Genomic DNA, 22,289 nt, shown 5'->3' with positions numbered 1-22,289 from the left:
TTTGAGTGTCACTGGATTAGAGGCAGAACACTATCAGAAGCTGCCTGTTCCCAGTAGGGTGAAAAGGGTCTTAACTTTTCTAGAAAGTGCTCAAGCAAGTACCGTACGTATGCCAAGCACATAACTGCAATCCCAGGGCTGGCTGCCATGAACAAACAACACAGAGTTCTCCAAGAGCAGGAAGTGACAGAACATCACTACTCTACAGAATTCCAGAAATGGGCATTTACTGGATTTAATGGTCATTCCCATCCCAATACTAAAAGCATAACTGAAGTATTGCTATGGCATGGCGTGGGGTTGGGTGTGCTTTCTCCTTAGAGCTCACTTTATGTCAGAGCAGCTAGAAGAGATTCACCTGTCTCCAGATGCACATGGGCTTGAGAGGGTGCACTGGAGGATTTCTTGTCATCTGGGAGTGGCAGAGAGTGGCTGCTAGGCAATGCAGCAGTGGCATTTGAAGGTGGACTCTTGGCAGTGCCAGAAGCAGCAAAATACACCTGAGCAGGGGCTGGTGGCTGCAGAGATTTTGCACCTCCTGCAGGCCAGAAGTAGAACAGCTGCCACAAAGTTCAGTCTTCTGGCCAGTGTGAAATTAACTGGGAGTTTCTGAGTAGCTCAAGAGGGATAAGCTAAAAGCACTGTAACCCATCTTTTCTCAGGGAAGAGATTCTCTACTACATTGAAGAGCACCCCAAACAATCCATCCTGAGCACTGCTCTTGCTTTTGCATCCCACGTCCATGTGCTCCCCAAAGCATCTTCAAATACCCAATCACTTTGGAGGAAAATATTAAAATATTTATTAAAATACTATTAAGCACTTACAGGATGGCTTCATCTTTCTGAAGGCCATACAAATACTCATGAAAGCCTCACAACATCCCTGTGAGGTAGGTTAGTCTTGTGTAAATGTGTGGTGGTTTTTCAAAAATTAGAGATGATGCTGTTTAAATAGTCAATGCTTACTTGAAGACAGTGATTTTGATTTCCATATTCAGGCACAAAATGTATTGGGTGCTACCATGATTCCAGTGTATTTGGAAGACAGAATAGCATAGAAAAGTAAGGGAAACAAACAGGACTAACTGAAAACCAGCAGTGAATGGGTTAAAGTGCAGTTCTAACATGAAAACTTACAGTATAGAAAACAGCATCAGGGGTTTCTAAGTCTGTAGGATCTCAGTGGCCCCTGGTGAGATCCTGCCTTAAAAGTGTCTGTTTCAATGGTCAGCTTTGCAAATGACTGTGTGACAAACCAAGGGGTCCTCCTGGCTGATGGGGCTCAACACCATTGACTCTCTGCTCAGCAATTCCCACAAAGGGAGGCAACAAAGGATCTTGCAGCTTCTGGCTTCAGGATTATTGCAAATCGTGTCACCATCTGAAAAGATACAGCACTGTCTTGTTTTGAAAAGACGGGTGTCTGCTAAGGAAGGCAGGAGCCTCTTCTGAACTAGAAACTGTAAACCCCCTCCCTCTGAATTGTTATAAATTTGAAATTAAGGGGGGCTCTCAGGCAAAGATATGGGAGCAGGAGTAACAGTTCTTTATTACGGAAGAAAATAAAAATTAAATAAACAATGCAGTAATACAAAACACTGACAGAGTCAGAATATGACCTGACACCCTGTTGGTCAGGGTGTTGGTAGCAGTCCAATTGGAATGGTGGCTGCAGTCCTCCTGGAGTGGCAGGTGTGATTCTGTTGGAGCAGTGATCCTGCAGAAAGGTGTAGTCTTCCTCTGAAGATACAGTGGTGGTGTAGATGGGCCTGGTCTTCCTCTGAAGATCCAGTGGAAAAGGCAGCTGCTCCTCTGGGAATACAGTGGAAAGGCTATTTTGTTGCCCCAAAATCTCAGATTATATCCAGGTAGGAATGCTTGGCTCCTCTCCCCAGGTGAAGCAGCTCACAATGGGATGCTGTAATTTTTATGTCATGTAGTGACACTCAATGGCCCTTTAACAACAGATATCCCCCTGGAAGGAGGATTGGTTTGTGGAAGAGATAAAGAAAACTGCCTAATTAACAGAAGACAACTGCCACACCTCTCACAGATGGCAAATAGAATACACATATTGCCTTCCAGTCTAGGAGGAGCTTGAAGGCCAAAAAGTGGTCTGGGCTGCAGAGCAAGTGGCTAGGCTAATGCAGAGACATGGAAGTCTGAAGTCCCATTTACCATGAATCTCAGAGCAGAAGTTGCATGAAGCACAGGGAAGTGCAGAGTTTGATTCTATGTGGAGTGAAAGATACTTCTCTGTTCAGTGGGTTCCAGCCTGCTCCCACAGCATGCAAGGTCAGGATAGTTTTCTTTCAAAGGACACAGAAGAAACATCTTCACACCCTCTACTTCAGCATGGGTCTGGTTAAAGTTACAGTGAATTACATTTGCTTTCATTTCACTGCTGCAGTTTTTACAGGAACAAATGCTTCCCTTTGGATCAGTGACATCAAAGGTTTCTTCATGCCCTCTGAAAAGTACATGCTGCAAGTAGCAGAAGGGAATAAAATTGATGTATCAATTTTTTTTAAGAGCCTCCAGGAACTACATCCACATCGCAGCTATATTTCGTGCAAGTGCTGCAACGTGTTTTCCATGGGCACATCTATTCATGCACGAGGGAACTTGGTCTGAACCACAGAGACTCTGCAGCAGAAAACATCAAAGCTTATTGCAAATGTTGTCCAGAGTCAGATCTAGCGGGCTCACTTCCTTGAAGAATTCCCTGCTAGTGAGGATGTCTTGGCAGAGGTCATGCTTGTGTGACTCTTTTGGGAGCCTGGTGGCTGTGGAGGCTGTTTTTTCTTGAGCACTGGTGTTTTGTTCTTGCTTTTAAATACCTTATTGGGGTCCAGCTTGTTCACAAAGGAATCTGCTTCTTCAGACAGGAGTGCTGTGTTGATGGTTATGGGTTTATACATGTTAAACCATTGCTGAAAGGCAGAATGGTGGGGAAGGAATAGGTTAAATTCAAACTGCAGTTAGACAATTCCACCTTGCTCCCCATCTTCCCCAAGACTTGATCTTAATCCTATGCCACTTATCAGTTTGCAGTTTACAGGACTGGGAAGAGTGCTTGTGATAAGGATACACAAGGCATGGCTACAGCCCCAGTCCTGGAACTGCATTCCAGAGAGGGAAGAGGAGAACCAGAGAGAATCCTAATACCACCTTTCCTGCAGTGTAATTCTTATAAAGAGTGAATCCTGACTTACACCACAGGAGGAAAAGCAAAAGGAGGGTATGAAACTAAAAGACATTTATTTAGATTCAGATAAGCAGAAAGGATTAAAAAACCTTTGGAATTTATATGTGCTTATAAATAAAAAACCAACTAGTTGAATTTCTCAAAATGTAACCTTCCTCCCTCTCTTCACACATAAAATAATGAATTTTTTAAACTCCTTACACAAAGAATTTTGTGCTTGTTTGTCTTATTGTTTCTGTTTCTGATTTTCTAGTTTTCCATTAACAAAGTCAGAAATAAAACTATAGTAGTTAAGGTATTACAAATCACAGTGAAACCATCAGCAAAGTGGTGAGCAGGACATACAGAAGTTCAATACCAAAATATAGATAAACATCTATACTGCTTAGTGGAAAACAGCTTTAATATAGCCCCTTTGAAACTTGTAAAATGATAATGGTTAACAAACTAGGAGGATTTTAACCAACAGGGGCTGCAAATGATTAGGGAATATACAAATGGTTCCTCTTAAGGTTTGCAAATATACTGAACATAATAAAGTGTTTATAGCAGGAAAGTTACAGAAAGGCAGAGCACAGTGCCACAGCCTTGACTGATAAAGTCCAGCACAGTGCAACAGGAAAGGCATCAGGAATGAGAAGAACCAAATTCTACAGCCAGTGTTTGATGGGAAGTCAGTAGTGATTTTAGTAATTCTGATGTGCACACAGGACCAGGGAATCTCATGCTGGTAAGACAGCTGTTGTGTCTGGGTGAAGTGCAGGACACTCCAGTCCCAACAGACCTTGCCAAAGGGCACAGACACTGTGCTGGCTTATGAGCTGTGCTCAGTAGGATCATCAGCTCCATCCCCTGATCTCTCACAGGAGGCAAGGATAGGGCTGAAGGTCCTGTCAAACACAGAAGAACAGCAGAAGCCTCTAATAGCAGGATTTTGGCATGGCAGAATAGTAATTTTAATAATAACAATAATAAGTGACTGGAATGCTCACAAGGGTTTATGTAGAGGTCTTCTGTAACTACCTCTAGGACTTGAAATTGCCCTTTTTTGGTCATAATTTTTATCAAGGCCCAACTTCTGAGAGAAAAGCGGGGTTAACACTATAGTAGTGAATTCAAATTACTGTGAAACAAATTACTGTTAACATGTTACTGGAAAAAAACTTGTGGTCCCTTCCATGGCTCAGCAGAAAGGTCCCCCGTGAGCAGACAGACAGCTTGCCAAAAGGTGCGAAGATGTTTTTCCAGTCTATATGCAGAATACTGACAGGCTGGACTCTGCTGTCCTACCTTGGCCTGGGGGCTGACCCCATAGCTGGTGAAGGCATACTGCCACTGTGGGAGACCCAGGTGGGTGATGAGCAGGCGGTAGTAGGCTGTGAAGGTTTTGGTGAGGAAATGCCAATACAGAGCTCTGTCCAGGAACCAGATCTCTGTGTCAGGGGAGACCACTAGAATAAAAGAAGCACAAATTACACCATTGCTTTGCAATATTAAGTTTAACCCCTGGCCATTGTCAGGTGGGAGACACAACACACTCGTCAGAAGGGCTGTTTTAGCTACCTCCAGGCTGGCTCCAGCCCAGAATCCAGAACTTGTCTTTGTTAAACTTCATACAGTTGGTGGTTGCACATCTCTCTAATTTGTTGAGGTCACTTTGCAGGGCCTTCAAGGGAGACATCGACTCCTCCCAATTTAGTATAATGAACAAACTTAGCATTCCTTCCAGTCCTGTGTCCAAGCTTTTCATGAAGGCACTGAAGAGCACTGAGCCCAAGACAGACCCTTTCAGAACCCCACCAGTTACCAGATATCAGCTTGATGTGATGACTACTTACTATTTAGCCCTATTTACTATAATCTTTTGCGTCCTACCCATTATCCAGTGTTCACCCACTGCATGAGGTATTTGACTAGCTGTGTGCTGGACAATGAATGCAATGCTGTTCCTTCACAACCTGGGAGTGACATGCTACATGGAACATTCTTGGACATCAGCAACTTTGTAGTATATGTTCAAAGTACAATTATGGCAAACATTTATCTGCCCCACAAAGTAAAAAGCAACTAACTCAATTGTCAGTGATCTGGATTACTGAATAGAGTCCAGAGTCTGGAAGTCATGGTAGTATGTGCTGCCAACAAAAACACATTTTGCAAAATCTTTTCACAGTGATCAAATATTTCTCTGTTGGTGACATCCTTTGTAGCATAAAAAGAAGGATTTTTCTTGGCAGATTGAGATGCTGAACACTGTCATTTAAACAGACTGCTCCTCTCTTGACATTCACACCTGTAACCAATGCTCCCTTCCTTTACCCAGGATATCAACTGCATGTGCTAAAATCACTAGCACGGGGAGGCAAGAGGACAAGAACTTCCTGCCATGGCACTTGTAGTCACATACAATGAAAGGCACAAGATAATAACCCAGGATTTTTCTTAAGAACCTGTACATTGCAATTGCACAATCCTACACAGCAAACACACATACATCTAGTGACCTATGCACTGTGTCAGATGACAACTGTTTTACAAGTGCCTTAGATGTTTCACTACTCTCTCACTGACAACAGCTATCTCTGTATCTGTCAGAACAAACAGTTCAGCTCCTGTTTCTCACCTTCCCATTAACCCTTCCTGCCACTATTTGGCCTAGTTAGCACCTTGAGACCCAGGATCTGTGCACAAGGTAGAAGACTCAGTCTAATTCCGTCTCAGCTTTTTTTCACCATCCACACTTTGTTTCTAAGCAGAGTTATACCCTTTCTCATCAAAATGTAATGGCTGTGTTCCAAGACATGCAAGTAACTCTATTAGTGGAGCTCTGTGTTATTTCAACTCAATTGTCTGTAGGTCATTTCTATGCATGCAAATATCCTAAGTTATAACTCAGACTCCAACACTAAAAGTGAAAATGTTAGATCTAGTTAAGATTTAGCTCCTGACTTCAGTGGAGACAGAACATCCCAGTAAAAGCTTCACTTACAAATTGCAAAGAAGATCAGAAATACAAGATGACTCTCCACATGTGACCTCCAGATAGAATCCACAACAAGGGATAGCTAACTTTTCTTTTTTCAGTCTTACCTGGTTCAGCATGCTTATAAACAAGACAGACTTTCCCATTCCCATTGCATGGGTCTAATTCAAAGATAAGACTACGAGAATCAAAGTGTGGCTTCTCTGGTTTGTCTCCATTACCTGAAAGCAAGGAAAAATTTTATGAAACATGTTTGGAAAACTGAGTGTGACTCAGTTGCAAAGAACCTATCTGTTTTATACATTAATAAATCAGCTGATTAAGAACTGAATCAAACTATTACATTTATACTTCTTGGAAATTATTAAGTTCCCTATGTTTAAAAGAAAACCAACCAAAAAACCTGAAAAAGTGAGAAAAATTTTCATCTCTGTTAGGAAAACAAACCACACAGTCAAAATTAGATGGCTGAAAACAGATAAGCTGACTTCTACTTCCTCCCTGGCATTAAGTGAGTCAAGGTTTACAGATGTCACCCCTGAGGTTTGTCTAATCTTTTCTTAAAGTTCTCCAGTGTAAGAGAAGGCACAGGCACAATCTCTAGGTACTCAACCCAAATCCATCACTTATCACTTAGAAGTTTTCCTCATGGATCCTGAACCTTCATTGCTACAACTGAAGCCCATTATTTCTGTTGCATAAAGGATTCCTTTTTTTGTCCAGATTTATTTTTTTCTAAGGAGGACAGGGAGAACAATTTATTCTTTTTCTCTTCGGACAAGACTTCAATGAAATTGCAGAGATAGATATTTCTCCATACATTCCAGTATGACATCAGCATCCTTCTCAACAATCACATCTGACTCTTATTCAACTTGAGACCCTCAACCATCACTGAGCATTTCTAGAAGATCAGGACTGCAGCCAAACTGAATATCAAAACTACTTTCAGCCACATTTAGGAGCTAGAAGAGCTTACAGAGGTGCAGAGACAAGACTGAAATCAAATAGCACTCTTTTAAGAAATTGGTGTGACACCTGGCTGTGTTCTTATCCTCTTGCTTTTTCCAGGTTGATGTGAGAGCTCTGACAAAATGGGTGGGCTTTCTTTTTCTTTTTTATTCTTTCTAAATAGCAGCATTCCCAGCATTTCTAGGCAGGGTAGCCTCATAGTTATATGTACATACCAGTTACTTTTCCAATTCCAGCTGTCTTCACTACCAAAACAAAACCTGTTATCTTTTGTTCATTTAACACCTTAAGCACACAAAGATTTTGGAAGATGAATCACTGGAGCAAGGCTCAGGTGAAAGTTTAAACAGGGAAAAGGCCTGTTAAAAGAGGATGCAGGTAACACTAATCCCCATGACATTCACAGCACACAGATGCACCTGCCAAGGCAGTAGGGAACTAATAAGATACGTAATAGATTCAGCCCAGGAGACAGAGAATTAGAGAATCACAGAATGGTTTGGGCTGGAAATGGACCTGGAAGATCATCTTGCTCCAACCGCCCTGACAGGGACAGGCACACCCTTCTCTAGACCAGGTTGCTAGACCAAGTAATCCCCATCTACCTGGAGTAATGCAGATTTATTGTAAAATGGAGGGGACACTAAAGACCATCTTGTTCCAATTTCCCTGCCATGGGGGATAGCTGAGGTGCTAAGAGAATTGGATTTGTTCAGCCTGGAAAAGAGAAGGCTTCAGGGTGACCTAACTGTGGCCTTCCAGTACGTGGAAGGGAGCCCACAAGAAAGATGGAGAGGGACTTTTTACAAGGATATGTAGTGACAGAATAAGGGGGAATGGCTTCACACTGATGGAAGGCAGATTTACATTCGATACTGGAAAAAATTCTTTTGTGTGAGGGTGATGAAGTGCTGGCATAGGCTGCCCAGAGAAATTGTGGATGCTCCAGCCCTGGAAATGTTTAAGGCTATGCTGGATGGAGTTCTGAGCAACCTGGTGGAAAAGTGTTTGGTCCACATATCTTGCGCTATATTCTAACATTAATAGAACAAAAGGGATGAGACTGTTAACTGTGCCTTACCTTCCTCATCTGTGTCATCTTCCAGGTCAGCAAGAGTTGGAGCACTAGGCAGAGTGTACATAGAGGAACCACCAAGCCGGCACAGCTTTGAGATGCTGTTAATCACCATGGAGCCCAGGGGCATCGGGGTATCTGCAACAAAACCAATCATTAATCACATCCAGTGTCAGGAAGGCATGGGAGGCATTTATCTTCCTCCAGACATCAACCTCTGTGGGGTGAACAATGGTTATACAAGAGCAAAAATGAGGCTTTTTCAAACACAGACTCCCACTTACATGTGATGCAACACCATCTCAGAGCTATAAAGGTATGGGTATTACACTGCTGGCAAGGACTGTGCTGCAGCTGTTAGCTCAGTCCTGTGAAAAACTAAAAATCCTGGCTACAGGATTTCAGCTACAGCCTCTTCCTCAAAGCTCTTTTCCTTGCTACTGCCCTTCCTATCAGAAACCAACCCACAAATTCACAGCTTACTGGGCAGCTTGTCCTCTTCTGCTCTATGTATCTGTTTTGGGTACATCCTCTTGGTTCCCACTTCCACAGAGGATTTTATCAGAGCATCAACATGTGGGTGCTCTTGAAAGAATCCTACAGGACTTGTCACTTGTCTGTGTTTCTGAGGACTCACACTGTTAGTAGACATCAAGGCAGCAAGCACCCCGTTCAGCCACATGCCAGTGTGATGGGTCTCAGAAGGCACTGCTGGGTGTTTGCGCAAACAAGACAGTTGTACCAGCAGCCTTGGTCTCCGTGCACTTGTGAGCCCTGAAAACAAGACTCCACACAAGTCATTAGTCCCCCTTGAAATACAATGGGAGTCATGCAGGTGCTGAAGCCCTGATATGAACTGTCTCTGAAATGCCATTTCTCTTCCTGAGGAAGACCCTGCATTTGACACCCATCTCCAGAAGTAAGCAGTGTCCACAGCCCAATGGGAGAACCCTGTCTGAAGCCAATGAGAGCCAGGATAACAGCTGCAGAGCGAACAAACTACCTGATTTTTGCCGAACAAGGATGGAAAATGAAGCTTGGACTTTAGCTGGTGGAAAGCAGAATCAGGCTCCAACATGTACATACACATTTAAATAAGAAAGAAGCATTATCAGGGGGTGACTCTTCCTACTGATTTATGATGGGATAATGAGCTACAGTTGTTTCTCTCTACATGAACTACAGAGGGAGTTAGGTATGAGGTTTAAATGACACACCTAAATCTGAGTGTCAACAGATGGCCAGTGTATTACAGAACAGAATTTGTGTCATGAATAATTAGTTTCTTGCCAGAAAGAAAGAGTGTATGTACCTCTTTTGTGGGATGCCAGAATATGCAAGCAATAGATTTTGTCCTGAGAGATGTGTATTGATTGTGCAGAAAGTAAGTTTGAAATTAAAGAGGTTCTGCAGAAGAGGGACTGGTTGCAATGAATTGAGCTTGTCAGTGGAGGGGATACACAGGGACTCACCATCAGTCTTCACACTCCAGGTCATCTGGAAGCCATCGGTCATCAGATAGAAATTCTTTAAATCCTCAGGTAGTACACAGGAGTTTTTCTGCAAATAACAATCAAAGTGTAATGGGAAAATGCAGAACATGCGTCAAACCCTAAGAACAACTGAAAATTGGTACAGAAATATTTGCCACCAAGCTTCTTGCTTCACTCCAAGGTGACTCAAATCAGTTCAAATATCTCATTCTAAAGCCTTGAGGAAAAAACTGTGTATTTCTTGGGACTCTGCTAGTCTTAACAAAGGTAGCTTGGGAAAATTTCACAATGAGCAGTTAGTCATCACAAAATTATTACAGCATTGTTCCCAAACTGAGACATGGTGTTACCTTTTGAGATTAGCAGCCACTCCAAACTCACATAAATCAGAACAATTAGCTTTTTCATATATATGCCTTAAAAGAATAGGGTTTTTCCTAAGTGAAATCAGACTAAATTTACCTATTCCACTAAAACATGTACAATATTACTACAATGACTCTCTTCTTCTGAGGAATTTCAGCTCCAAGTAGGTGTAAGAAGCATAGACTCAAAAGCTGCACATACTCAAGTAGATCTGACATTTCACTTAACAAAAAGTATGTGTGCAGGCACATGCAAAGCCAGACTCAGAAATCTGCTGGTCTGGCTTCATCCCTCCAAACTTCAGTGAATGGCTGTGGCTCCTAAGCCTGCTTCCTTTTGAGCCACCAGTGAAAGAAGCAACCCCAGTGACCTCAAGTTTCTAGGAACCAGAAAACTTCTCCTATACCTGCGTTGGTTCTTAACTTAGACTCTTCAGTTAAGCTGCAAATACAAGGATGGAAGGATAAAAGGCTTAATCCACAGAACAAAAAGAAGCCCAAAGAACTATAGGCATTTGCAGACCCTCCTCCTGGGGACAGGACTGGCTGCAGACCAGTGAACCTCTGCTCCTGCTGAAGTGTCAAGTACATAAAATTAAACAGAATGGAAGCCTGCCAGTTTCAATAACACAAACAACAAGCACAACTAAAGGAGTTCCTGTTGGTCTGTTTGTAACTGTTTTAGAGAAAAAAAACCAAATTGACTCCAGTGAGTTCAAATTTAAAACAGTCACATTCAGGGCTCCCAAAGTATCAGACCTCAAAACTCAGGACAGTGTCCCATGATGGAGGTTCCACAATCTGTGTATGCTGACTTGCCCAAGGGCTGCACCACTCTCCTTGTGGAAAAGTTCCATTAAATAAAGACAGAATATTCTAGTAACCAGTAGGAAAAGGAAGATGCACATGCAGTTCAAATACCTCTGCTTCACTTGGGACATGAATTTTTTAACATTTCAAGAGAAGAGAGATGTATCTATCCAGCAAGAGCAACCTGCCAGCTGTGAATCCAGCTGCAATGCTGGCCTCTAGCCATCAGCTGCTGGATGAGCAAGGGAAGGTGCTGGTCTCATCCTGTTCACATGTCCTCTCTCCCCTAGGACCAGAACAGCCTTTCTGCCTGTAAAAGCCTTATTTACAGACACTTTTTTTGAGTTGCTACAGTCTCTAAACTGGGGTGTACACACTATGTAGGAGCGCCTAATCTGCCCACAACCTTGTGCTTGTTAATTTACTTTTAAAGCACATCCATTAATGTTGATTGACTGCTACTGAAGAGTCCCAGACACTAATGGCTTTGCAGCTTGCAATAGGGCAGGTCACTTTACTTGCTTCATCAAGCAGCCTGGTCACTAGCTCAGAGCTTTCTTAATCCAGACAGAGAAAATCTTCAGCAGATACCCTGACATTGCAGAGGCTGTTTTTAGAAAAATTTACCATCCTATGACAAGAGTCTGCTGATGGCTGAGGACCTGGTGGTAAGTTTAAGGTGATTAATAAACCACATGGACATATCTGAAGTTCTTCAAATACCTTTAACAAACACACCTTCTTCTGTGGTTCTCCTCAGTCCTAAATATTTATAATTTCATGCTGTGCTTTCATCACTTCCAGTTTCAAGCTGTACCTGTAAGCACAGTGACTATGGCTAAAACTATGAAGAAAGTATGACAGACCTGCTACAAAGCCTCAGCAGAGTACAAAAGTTAACATAACACTAAACTACATTTCAAATCCCTCAATTCAAACTAATTCACTGCAGCAGTAAAAACACGTAACACATATGTGGTCTCCTGACTTCAGTGGGTGTTCTTCTCCAAGCAGGAGAACCAGATCCACTAGGATGACAAAACCTAAGGTTTAAAAACTTCCACTGTAGTATCCACATAAATCTTGCTACAACTCAGGCACAGCCCAATTTAGCAAACATAGCTAAGACAAGAGAAAAATCACATCTGAATAGATTTTATGCTCTGAATCCTCCTTTTGAAAAAGATCAACATGTGAATGTTTCTCCAGATGGCCACTGTCTGAATTTATTTCAGGATTCTCTAAACCACACTGGTGCAAAATATACGGGTAGAAAATGCAGTACCAGAGCAGGTCTGGAGTCTACAGAAAAAGGCCTGTAAATAGAAAACTTCATTAGCACCCATTTCTCTCATCTGATCGAAAAGATTGATTGATCTGTCATATTGTGCTTAGTCACATGACCATGTGACATCAGAATAGTTTTCTTCTTCTGACAGAAGTCACAGAAACAAGACACTATATACTAAAAATGGCTTATCAAACTCTGTGTTCTTCTTGCTCAAATGGTAGTTGTCAGAGTTGTGTTCTCCAGCCCCACAAAATACACTGTTGCTAAATAACATGTCAGACTTGGCTTAACCACCGCCCTGGCAAGCAGCTGTTTTCATTCCAGTTATCTGGTTACACTCATCAGCTCATAAAACAAAATATTCCAAGTGCTTAATATGGTGTGAGAGGTCTATTCCTTTTCTTCGTTCTTTGTAATATCTCAAAATAGTCTCCCAAGAAAGCATAGTCCATTGAGTACATAGAAAAATACGAAAATCTGATTTTTGTGGCCAGGACCTGATTAGAAATGGATCCAAAGCTAAGAACCCTGACATACGGCAATTCACTTGAAACTATGTTGAAAGAATGTTTCTCAAGCAAATATACTAAATAAACAGAAAGCATTCAAAACATATAGCTCTAGAGAGACTTCTCTAAAAACACGAATGAGTTTTACCCAATTTCTGGGGAGAGAAGGAAGGCATTCATGTCACTTCTCAGGGCTTCCACGAATTAGACCACATCAGTAGCCACACTTTTCTCTCCTTAATGTCCTGCAGTTTTATGGCTGGTTTGTCCTCGCTGTCAGTGAATGTTGATGTTAATTTATGTAACATATTAAAGTGTTCTTGCACCTTTAATAAATCTGACCTGGGGAGCTCCCAGGACATCACCTTGATCTTCTGGGGCTGCAGTAGACTTCATCCCCTGCTGCAGAGAACAGGGTTTCAAAGTTCTCTAGAGGATATTGTTGTGCAGCCAGTTTTTCAATATGTTATAAAGCTTAACAAGAGGGGGAACACCATGTAAGAAACACTTCTTACCTCCCAAAAGTCCTCCAGCCTGCTCCCCATCATGCAGCTTGAAGAAACACAGCTTTCCTCATGCACTGGCCCTGCTGGATCCACTTCCCATCTCTCCCACAGTCACAGCCACAAGGCAAGCTCAAGGTGGGTAGATCCTGTGCCCATGGGCGTCAGGGATGGGAGGTTTGGCTAATATTAAGGGTTCACAAGAAGGATGCCAAGAAGGACTGTTGAAGGTGCACACCCTGAGTGCATTAGTGGACTCAAAAAGAGATGCTGTAGAAGCAAGGAGAATAACATTCCAGAAATGTGCTGAAAACACTATGCAGTAGAGAGGGAGCAGCTCAGGAGGTTCCTGGATTGTGTGTAAGGGTTCGAATGAGGAACCGGGAAACTACAGGCCTGTCAGCCTGATCTCAGTGCTGGGGAAGCCATGGAGGTCTTCTTGAGTGCCCATTGCATGGCACCTACAGGAGGTCCAGGGGATCAGGCCCAGCCAGTATGGGTTTGTGAAAGGCATTACTGCCCGACCCAATCTCCCTCTGTAACACAGTGACCCTCTTAGTGGATTAAGGAAAGTCTGGGGATGTTGACTTCCAGGACTTTAGAAAAGTCTTTGACGCCGTATCCCATAGAATTCTCCTAGAGACACCAGCTGCTTGTGGCTTAGATGCTCTGTTCTCTGAGTTAAAAACTGACTGCTGGCCTGGCCCAGAGAGTGCTGGCGGATGGAATTACTTGCAGCAGGCAGCTGGTCAGTAGTGGTGTCCCCCAGGGCTCTGTACTGGGGGCTCTGTACTGTACTGTTTTTTATCTTTATTGATGATCTGAGTGAGGGAATCAAGAGCTCCTTTAGTCAGTTTGAGACAAGGCCAAGCTGGGTGTGAGTGCTGATCTGCTGGAGGGCAGGGGGGCTCTGCAGAGGGATCTGCACGGGCTGGATCCATGGGCCGGGGCCAGTTGTGTGAGGTTCAGCCAGGCCAAGTGCTGGGTCCTGTCCCTGGGTCACAACAACCCCCTGCAGCTCCAGGCTGGGACAGTGGCTGGAAAGCTGCTGAGTGGGCAAGGCCCTGGAGGTGCTGGTTTCCAGTGGCTGGACAGGAGCTGGGTGTGCCCAGGGGGCCAAGGAGGCGAAGGCCCCGGGCCTGTGTCAGCCATGGAGGGGCCGGCAGGAGCAGGGCAGGGCCCGTCCCCCTGGGCTGGGGGCACGGCTGAGGCCACACCTGGAATGTGTGCTCAGCTTTGTTTGCTCACAGCAAGAAGGACACTGAGGGGGCTGGAGTGTGTCCAGAGAAGGAAACAGAGCTGGGGAAGGGTCTGGAGCACAGGCCTGAGAGGAGTGGCTGAGGCAGCAGGGGGTGTTCAGACTGCAGAACAGGAGGCTGACGGAGATCTTTCCACTTTCTAACACCTGAAAAGTCCCTGAAAGCAGGTGTGGGTCAGGTTTCTCTCCCAAGTTACAAGTGAGAAGAACAAGAGAAAATGGTCTCAGGTACCTGTGTCCCTCTAACAAAAATACAATTTTCTATTTTTTGAAAACCAAAACAAGGATGTGAGTGACTGATTTTTCTTCCAGCTGACACAAGAAAGAAAATGTGATTCAGCCGCTGCACCAGAGTGCCTCCTAGCAGTATTTCACTGTAACATCTATTTCTAAAAATTGCACGTGGAGGGGAGTAGAGCCATTGCCAGCCTAATTTTAGGAGTGGGAAAGATTTCTTAGGATGATATAGTTATTAGCACTAATAGTTATTAGCACTGGTTTTCTGGTGACCAGGTAACTGTCTCTACTCCCTCTTGCACTTCTTGTCTCTCTTGGAGAAAAGGTAACATCTTAGTGGTTTAAATATGAGGAAATATTGAAAAATCTGGTTTTATTAAAATATAATGAACTGCTTACAATTTTAGGGGAAGTGATTGCTTTACCCATGTAAATACACTTGGCAATCGTACACCTTAAGCATTTTTGTGTGTGTGCTGATTTCCAATAAATTCTTCAGGAGCAATTTCCAGCTTGATTTCCTGACATGTAACACTTAACAGCTCTTTCTGCATTGGGAAAAATTTCTTCTTCTCTCCTACAGCCTTACTCCACCAACTCCTGTTATGAAGCTCAGCTTCCCCTGCAAAGCTTCATGGCACCTAAGGGACATTCAACAAGCTTAAGATTTTAAAGATTAAAATAATCTCAGCAAGGTGAGATTTTAAAACACAACAGTATCCAGTTACGTAGTAGCACAAACATGGCACAGCACAATTTAGAAATCATGGCTGATGGAAACAAAAAATGCATATACCCAGCATGAATAAAATATGTTAATTAATAATTTTAAAAAAGTTGATTTTCTTTTAAGAACTTCTGAACACGTGGATTCTTTTCTCAGTAAAACAATCTTTCCTGGAAAAATTTATTCCATTAAACAATAATCTAAAGAATAAAGCTTTTGTTTGGTAAGTCTGTGGAATGCCCCACAATGAGTCTTAATAGAGAAGTTGTTGGGGGAAAAATAATGTAGTTTTGGGAACAGTTTCACCAGTTTTTCCTACATCACAGAAAAATAGTTTCAAATAGTTTGAAAATAGTTTCATAACGAAATATGTAGAGGGAAGTTAAAAATATACTCTGACGAAATCTTGTTAAAAATCTCAGCCATGGAGAAATGATTATGTGTAAAAATATTGCCACCTAGTGGCCGTAAATCCGATAAAAAACAGATGTATTCAAATTCAAGAAAGGTAAGTTTCAGGACAAATGAGGTACAAGTTCATCCTGGAATGGCTTTGTGAATTGTTGAGTGCATTCCACTTATTCATCACGGCAGAACATTTTGTCCTGCAACTGTGTAGACTGGGTTAGATTCACACTTCATCCCCATAGCTCAAGGGGAAAAAAAAAAAATCCAGCTACCTTTTAATTTGAGAAGGGAGCTTTAATTTTTTTTTTTTTTTTTTTTTTAAATTGTCAAAGAAAAGGGAACCAAAACCAAAGAAACAGACAGCCAGGTCCTTCGCTATTAGAAGTCCAACACAACTGTACTCATTTAATTTTCAACATTTACATCCACGATTGACTTAGTCCATTGCTGGGTAGTGGGGGGGAGGGTGGGAATTGAAATTTGTTTTGGCTTCTCTTGAATGAAGTGCTTTGGCTACAGCATTTGTTTGGCTTTACAAGAACAGCTCAGTTGTGAAATAAACCCATTTTAGTTTAGAGGAGAAGCAGCACCTGAAAATGAGAGGAATGAGCACCATGTCCAGGAGAAGCAGTCCTCTCCACTCAACAGAAGAATGAGCAAATATTACTCTGTGTTCCCAGACCTGAGCTGGCTTGCAGTCATGGTGCCTCAAACTTTCCAGCTCAGGTAACCCAATACCTGAACAATAGCTACAGGAAACCAGGGATCGGTTTACACAAACCTGAAAAACAGGACATTTCTCCCTGACCACAATTGCTGACTTCTGGACAAGTTTCAGTAAGTAACACACAGGTTTACACCACATACATTCTGACCTGGAATATAAATATATATATATATATTTTATGCAGTGGTAACAAGAGCAGTCTCTGGGAGCAGCTGCTTTAAGCCACAGCCAGGATTAGAGCAGAGGGAGGATGATTCACTCAACTCCATTTTCTGCCACGTCCCTTTCCAAGGGCCACAGTGCTTCTATTGTCCCATCCTTATACAAGCAACACCTACCAAGCAGTTATTCAACCATGGCCATGGGATTTATGAAGATATGTATATTCCAAAAAGGGAATGAAAATGCCCTGAGTCACACAACAGTTTTCAGGAGCTCTCTGATCACACAGACTGATGCAGTAAGGTCAGATAATGCAGAATGAAGGTAGCACGTGTCCTTCACAGTTTTCTACAACAGGCAGTGGGACATGTCCTAGCCAAGAGTTTGGGTTGGGCAGCCAAGGAGGAGGTGAAAGAAAGGGATATGAGAAACTGAAGTGAATAGCTGAGACTAAAAATAGAAAAAGATAACTGGAACAAACTGGGTAGCTCAGTTTATTTGCCAGCTTGAGGCCTTACCTTTAATGGCCATGGATAATAAAGCGCTGCTTCATTTTGTTTGAAAGGGAGTTGGAAAATGTTTTCAGACCTGAGTCAGAAAACTGTTTGCCCCCCACTGAGTCACCACTGTAGCTGCCTACTACAGTTATGTGGTTTCTTTTCAGAGCTGTCATGCTGAATGTACCCACACTGATGATGTTTCTCTAACAAATCAGGTGCATGTGACAGCCTAAAAGAGTGATACCCGATTATGAAAAACCCAACAACACCTGCTTAGGCTGCACTATACATCAAATTTGGTAACAAGCTGTCTCATAAACACAAGGTTGCCATTGCACTTGACATTCTCCATGGGCTGCTGCACATTCAAACTGACCTCACAGCAGTTTTATCAGGAAAATACTCACTTGTTCCCAAGAGACGATTGTGTGGCGTTCAGCTGGCTCCTTTTCCACAAAAGTCACTTCAGCAACTCCTGGGGAAGTCTCTGAAAGGAAAAGAGGAGCATGTTTGCAGCTGGCATGGGTGACAGTAACACTGTGAGACAGACAATTTTGCAAACTAATCTGAGTGACAGCCAGGGAAAAGGCATTAATGATTGCAAGCATTGTGCTGGTGACTGAGCAGTCCCTTTCTTTCGTCTGTAACTGTACTTTGCATGTCTTGGCATGAGGCTGTCTAGTGCAGAACAAAATGTTATCCTTTGATTTTTTTAATACATGTATATGTACATATGTCTACACGTACACTAATTTAGTGGGTGACATTCCTACCCAGGGTGGGAGGGGTTAGAACAAGATGATCTTTAAGGTCCCTTCCAACTCAAACCATTCTATGATTCTATGATGTAAGCACACCCCATTTGTCTTCAAGGTGTGATCTTTTGCAAAGGTTTTCATGGAAAATGGAAAAAACAATCAGTGATGAGTTTTGAGGCAAACTCTTACAGGGGGATGAATCTTTATTTGTAAGCATGCCCTGTGGTTTCTGTTGAGTAGGATATCCTCACCTGGGCACAAGATGTAGTGCAGTGCTGCTGTGAACTGCTAACAACCCTATTCCACAAGGGCAGGCACATGTCAGCTCTGGATTCAATGGGTTTGGACAGACACAGAACCTGATCACGCTGAAGGGATCTGCATGAGCAAACATCAGTTCTCTGGAACCTCAGCTGGACATATGAAAATTTGTTACAAGCACTGACCTTCTATCAATCTATAAAATCTTCTGAATATTTTATGGGAAGGAATGCTACATAAATGTAAGATATTAAGCCACATGGTGCTTTCAGGTATGTGATGGCAGAATAGACTCCTTTACAATTACTATTTTATAATGTTTTATGTCACCCACAGCCAACTGAAATAATTCCCACTGAGATAATTCTCTTTGGATCAAGTCCAGAAAGACTACTAAATTGTTGTGGGAACTGCAAGCCCAGCAGACAGGGCCATGGAATAAAAGTGATAACTATGCAAGGCTTTCAAGACTGGCTCTGCTGTGAAAGTATTGGCCTCTACAGCAGTCACACACATTACAATTGCTTTCTGGTAAAACATACACAGTGCACCAGACAGGAAAAGCAGGCACTAGAGAGCTTTGGTTTGTTTTTTATCTTCAATGCCAGGCTTTTAATTCTATTAATAGCATTGTTCTTGTCTGTTCTGTTGGTGGAACAGTGGCACTCAGTTTAAGGAGGCCTAAACTTCACTTCAGTTGGAAATATTGATTGTTACATTGTCAGATAATTGAAAAGAAAAAACAAGGCATCAGATAAATAAACTCCAAGTTAAAGACAGAAAAAAATTTTCATAGTTGGTCACACAGGTAAATTTGTCTGGCCAAGGGGGACCCCCAACATACAGAAGACTCTGAGGTTTCACAAAGTTTCACTTCTGGTAGGTGGGTCCAAGGCGGGGTGATCTGTCTCTTGCTCAAATATAAGCTGTCTGAACGAGAGAGTGGAATCAATTATCCAACTAGTCTTTTCCATCTAAGCTATGCAAACCTTATGACAAGTTGAGGAGATTATAATAACAGAGTAATTGTTATTTCTGTGATCAAAGAAAACAGCAGGGATGTTTAATTCATCATGCACAACATCTTGGCTGGAATAACAGAAGATTAAATATCGTATCAGTCAAAGAAGAAGTCTAGGAAAGAGAGAATGCAACTTCTAAAGAGGTCTGAACCAAATCCAACATCAAAAGAAAGAGAAATTCCATCTTAAAAGCCCAAATATTATATTAAAAATATACTGTAGGTAAACTGAAGACCATATTTAACAAATGCACATAGATATGGACAGGAGCGCCACTGAACATTTGGGTAAACTTTGCAATGAGCTGCGTTTCCTTCCAGATGGAAGAAATAAAGAAGCCACTTTAGTGTCACCTAGATACATGAAAAAGCTTAACTTCTTCAGACTACACCCTATAAATTAATCTGAATCAAGATCATAGTAAACTCTGCCCTATTTTTAGGGCATTTCGTCTGGAAGCTCCCAAAACCACTTTGCAGTGTTAATCAGAAACAGTCAATGTAATGGTGTGACACAAAGCTGAAGCAGAAAACCACAGGATTTTCAGTCTTTACAGTACTGCTAATACTGCCTGTAAGCTGGCTAAACTCTCAGCCTAATTTTAAAATGTTTCAATAGTTACATTCTAATCTAATACAGAGTGCTAATAGTGACGTATGGTTCCATCTTGGGCATTCCAGAAGAGCTCACACCTTCCATTCTGACTTAGTTATGAATAATAAATCTTTCTGGAATTTTCTATTACTCACAGAACTTCAGCAGAATGAGTACTGGCAATGGGAAAGACCTCTCCCTTTTTTCCCCTCAAGGTATAGCCTCCACAATGCTTGTGAGAAATATCCCTTCTTGTAGGGACTTCCACAGAGATTAAAGTTAAAAAAAACCAAACCAACAAAACAATGCCTGATTGTACCTTACTTTAGGCAGAAAATATCAAGTGACTTCATGAGACTTTCCGAAAGATTTAAAGTAAGATAGTTTCTAGTAGTAATAAATAGAGAGTGAGGCGCCACTCTGAATGAGATACCCTTTTTTATTTGAAAGAAACAAGCACTGAACAGACTGGTTATGTTTCCCAATTAGCTAAGCAATTCTAATTAATTTGGTGGCACAGCTGAAATGCCTTGGACTACTTCACTGGAAAAAATGGGCCAAATTCCCAGAAGGTGTGGAGAGACACAGAAAAGGAGTAAAACATCACTGAGATGGACATTGCTGTATTGAGCAATACAAGTTGCCAGCAACGCAGAGAGAAAAAGAAAAAAACACAAACCAGGAAACAACTTCCACACGAAAGGGACATGGCAGGACTTTCAGAGCCATACCTGCATTGCCATGTCCTGCTGGTGTAGCCATTACACCTACCCAAAACAATTTATATGGCAACACAACATTCGGACACAGCTCACATCTCACAGCTCTCACACACCTGAGGGTGGTGAAAATGTGGGCAGGGCTAGTAATTTTTTAAAAAGAGCTACTTCAAAGAAGCTTCTGCTATGATGATGACCATCAGTTTCACTCACAGAGCAGAGGTAATGTTATCCTGACCCCACAACTAACAAAACAAACAAACAGGAAAAAAATCCACCCACCACTCCCCTCAAGAAGTCTAATAATAAGTCAGTATGACAACACTGATCAGAGATTGAGGGTGAAATCCTGTCCTCACTGAAGCTCAGAGAAAGAATTTAACGCTGATCTTTTAATCTCATCTGTCTGAGCAGCTATCCAAACCCAAGTGCAACTATAGATACACTGAGGTGATAAGGTGAAACTCAATGCCTCTTTGGGGTGAGATAATAACAGAGCTCACTTTTGGCTCTAAGATTCCCAGGAAGAAATTCCAGGACTGCAATTTGTAATCTTGTTGTACACATAGTTTGGGATAGATGTATGGCTTTTCACCCTTAGAAATAAGACCTGTGCTCTGTCCTGCTGAGGTACGAAACGTCTAATGCTGAAATCCTTTGCACACACAAATACTTGCACAAATCCTTGTGATTCCACTGATATGAGTAAAGTTTTGTCTGAGAATACCTCCTTTGGATGCCTTGCAGTCCTGCTGAACTTCAGAGGGAGCTGAGGGGACGCAAGAAGGCGCAATATCTGAGCAAAACCTGGAAATGACAATCAGGGCATTTTGTGGAACAAGTCTCAATGTGGGAATGAGCCGCAGGGCAACTATTTATGGGATCTGATCCCGAGCAGATTGACAAATGGGCCTTCTACCAGAACACTGATAAACCATGCCAAACTCCCCTTCATGGGGCATACTCCCTGCTGACCCCACATTACCACAGAGGATCAAATTGAGGCACGATTTACACAGGAAGGTCGTGTGGAGACCTCATAGGAACATTGCAATATTTAGAGAGGGCCTACAGGGAAGCTGGAGAGGGACTCTTCATTATGAGCTGTAAGTGAGAGGACAAGGAGCAACGAATACAAATTGAAAGAGGGGAAATTTGGGTTGGGTATTAGGAAAATTTTCACTTTGATGGTGGTGAGACACTGGCAGGTTTGTCCAGCGAAGCTGCAGATGTCCATCCCTGACAGTGCTCAAGGCCAGGCTGGATAAGGCCTTGAGCAACCTGCCCGTGGCATCAGGGCTGGGACTGGATGATCTTTGCGGTCTCTTCCCACCTTTTAACATTCAACGATTCCATGACTTTTCATAAAACACCACCTTCTCCTTCTCTGGTGTTTATGAAACTCTTAAAGTCGAGAGATTCGGGATTCTTGCCGTTGCTTCCAAAAACAAGGATGTGTCTGTGTGTGTGCATAGGCTGCTCAGCTGAGCGATTCATAGGAGGGGCTGTCATAAAAGGGTGGCTCCCCCCGCCCACGGCCTGCCCCCGGCCTGCCCCCGCCCCGTGGTCTGTAGCTCAACGCCACTCACCCAAGATCCTTGTGACGCCCAAGGTGAGCTTGTCCAGGTAGGGCTTGATGCCGGTGGGGAGTTTTTCCTCCATCCTCCGCGGGACCCTCCTGTCTCTACCCAGCCTAACAGAGAAC

At 42.6% G+C, this 22,289-nt stretch overlaps 1 protein-coding gene across 1 annotated transcript; it reads right to left on the bottom strand.

Annotated features, from left to right (window-relative positions):
* Window positions 1–778: 778 nt before the first annotated feature.
* TPGS2 (tubulin polyglutamylase complex subunit 2) lies at window positions 779–22,268 on the bottom strand. Its single transcript, XM_066568893.1, has 7 exons — window positions 22,174–22,268; window positions 17,638–17,717; window positions 9,713–9,800; window positions 8,247–8,378; window positions 6,301–6,414; window positions 4,501–4,661; window positions 779–2,935 (listed from the first exon to the last, which is right to left on the bottom strand). The coding sequence occupies exons 1-7, from the start codon at window positions 22,244–22,246 to the stop codon at window positions 2,708–2,710; spliced, it is 876 nt and encodes a 291-aa protein (XP_066424990.1). The 5' UTR covers window positions 22,247–22,268; the 3' UTR covers window positions 779–2,707.
* Window positions 22,269–22,289: the final 21 nt, after the last annotated feature.

Source organism: Molothrus aeneus, chromosome Z, assembly GCF_037042795.1.
Source record: "Molothrus aeneus isolate 106 chromosome Z, BPBGC_Maene_1.0, whole genome shotgun sequence".
Lineage (NCBI taxonomy): Eukaryota > Metazoa > Chordata > Aves > Passeriformes > Icteridae > Molothrus > Molothrus aeneus.
Note: the sequence above shows the minus strand (reverse complement) of the source record. Positions and strands in the feature narration are given on the sequence as shown.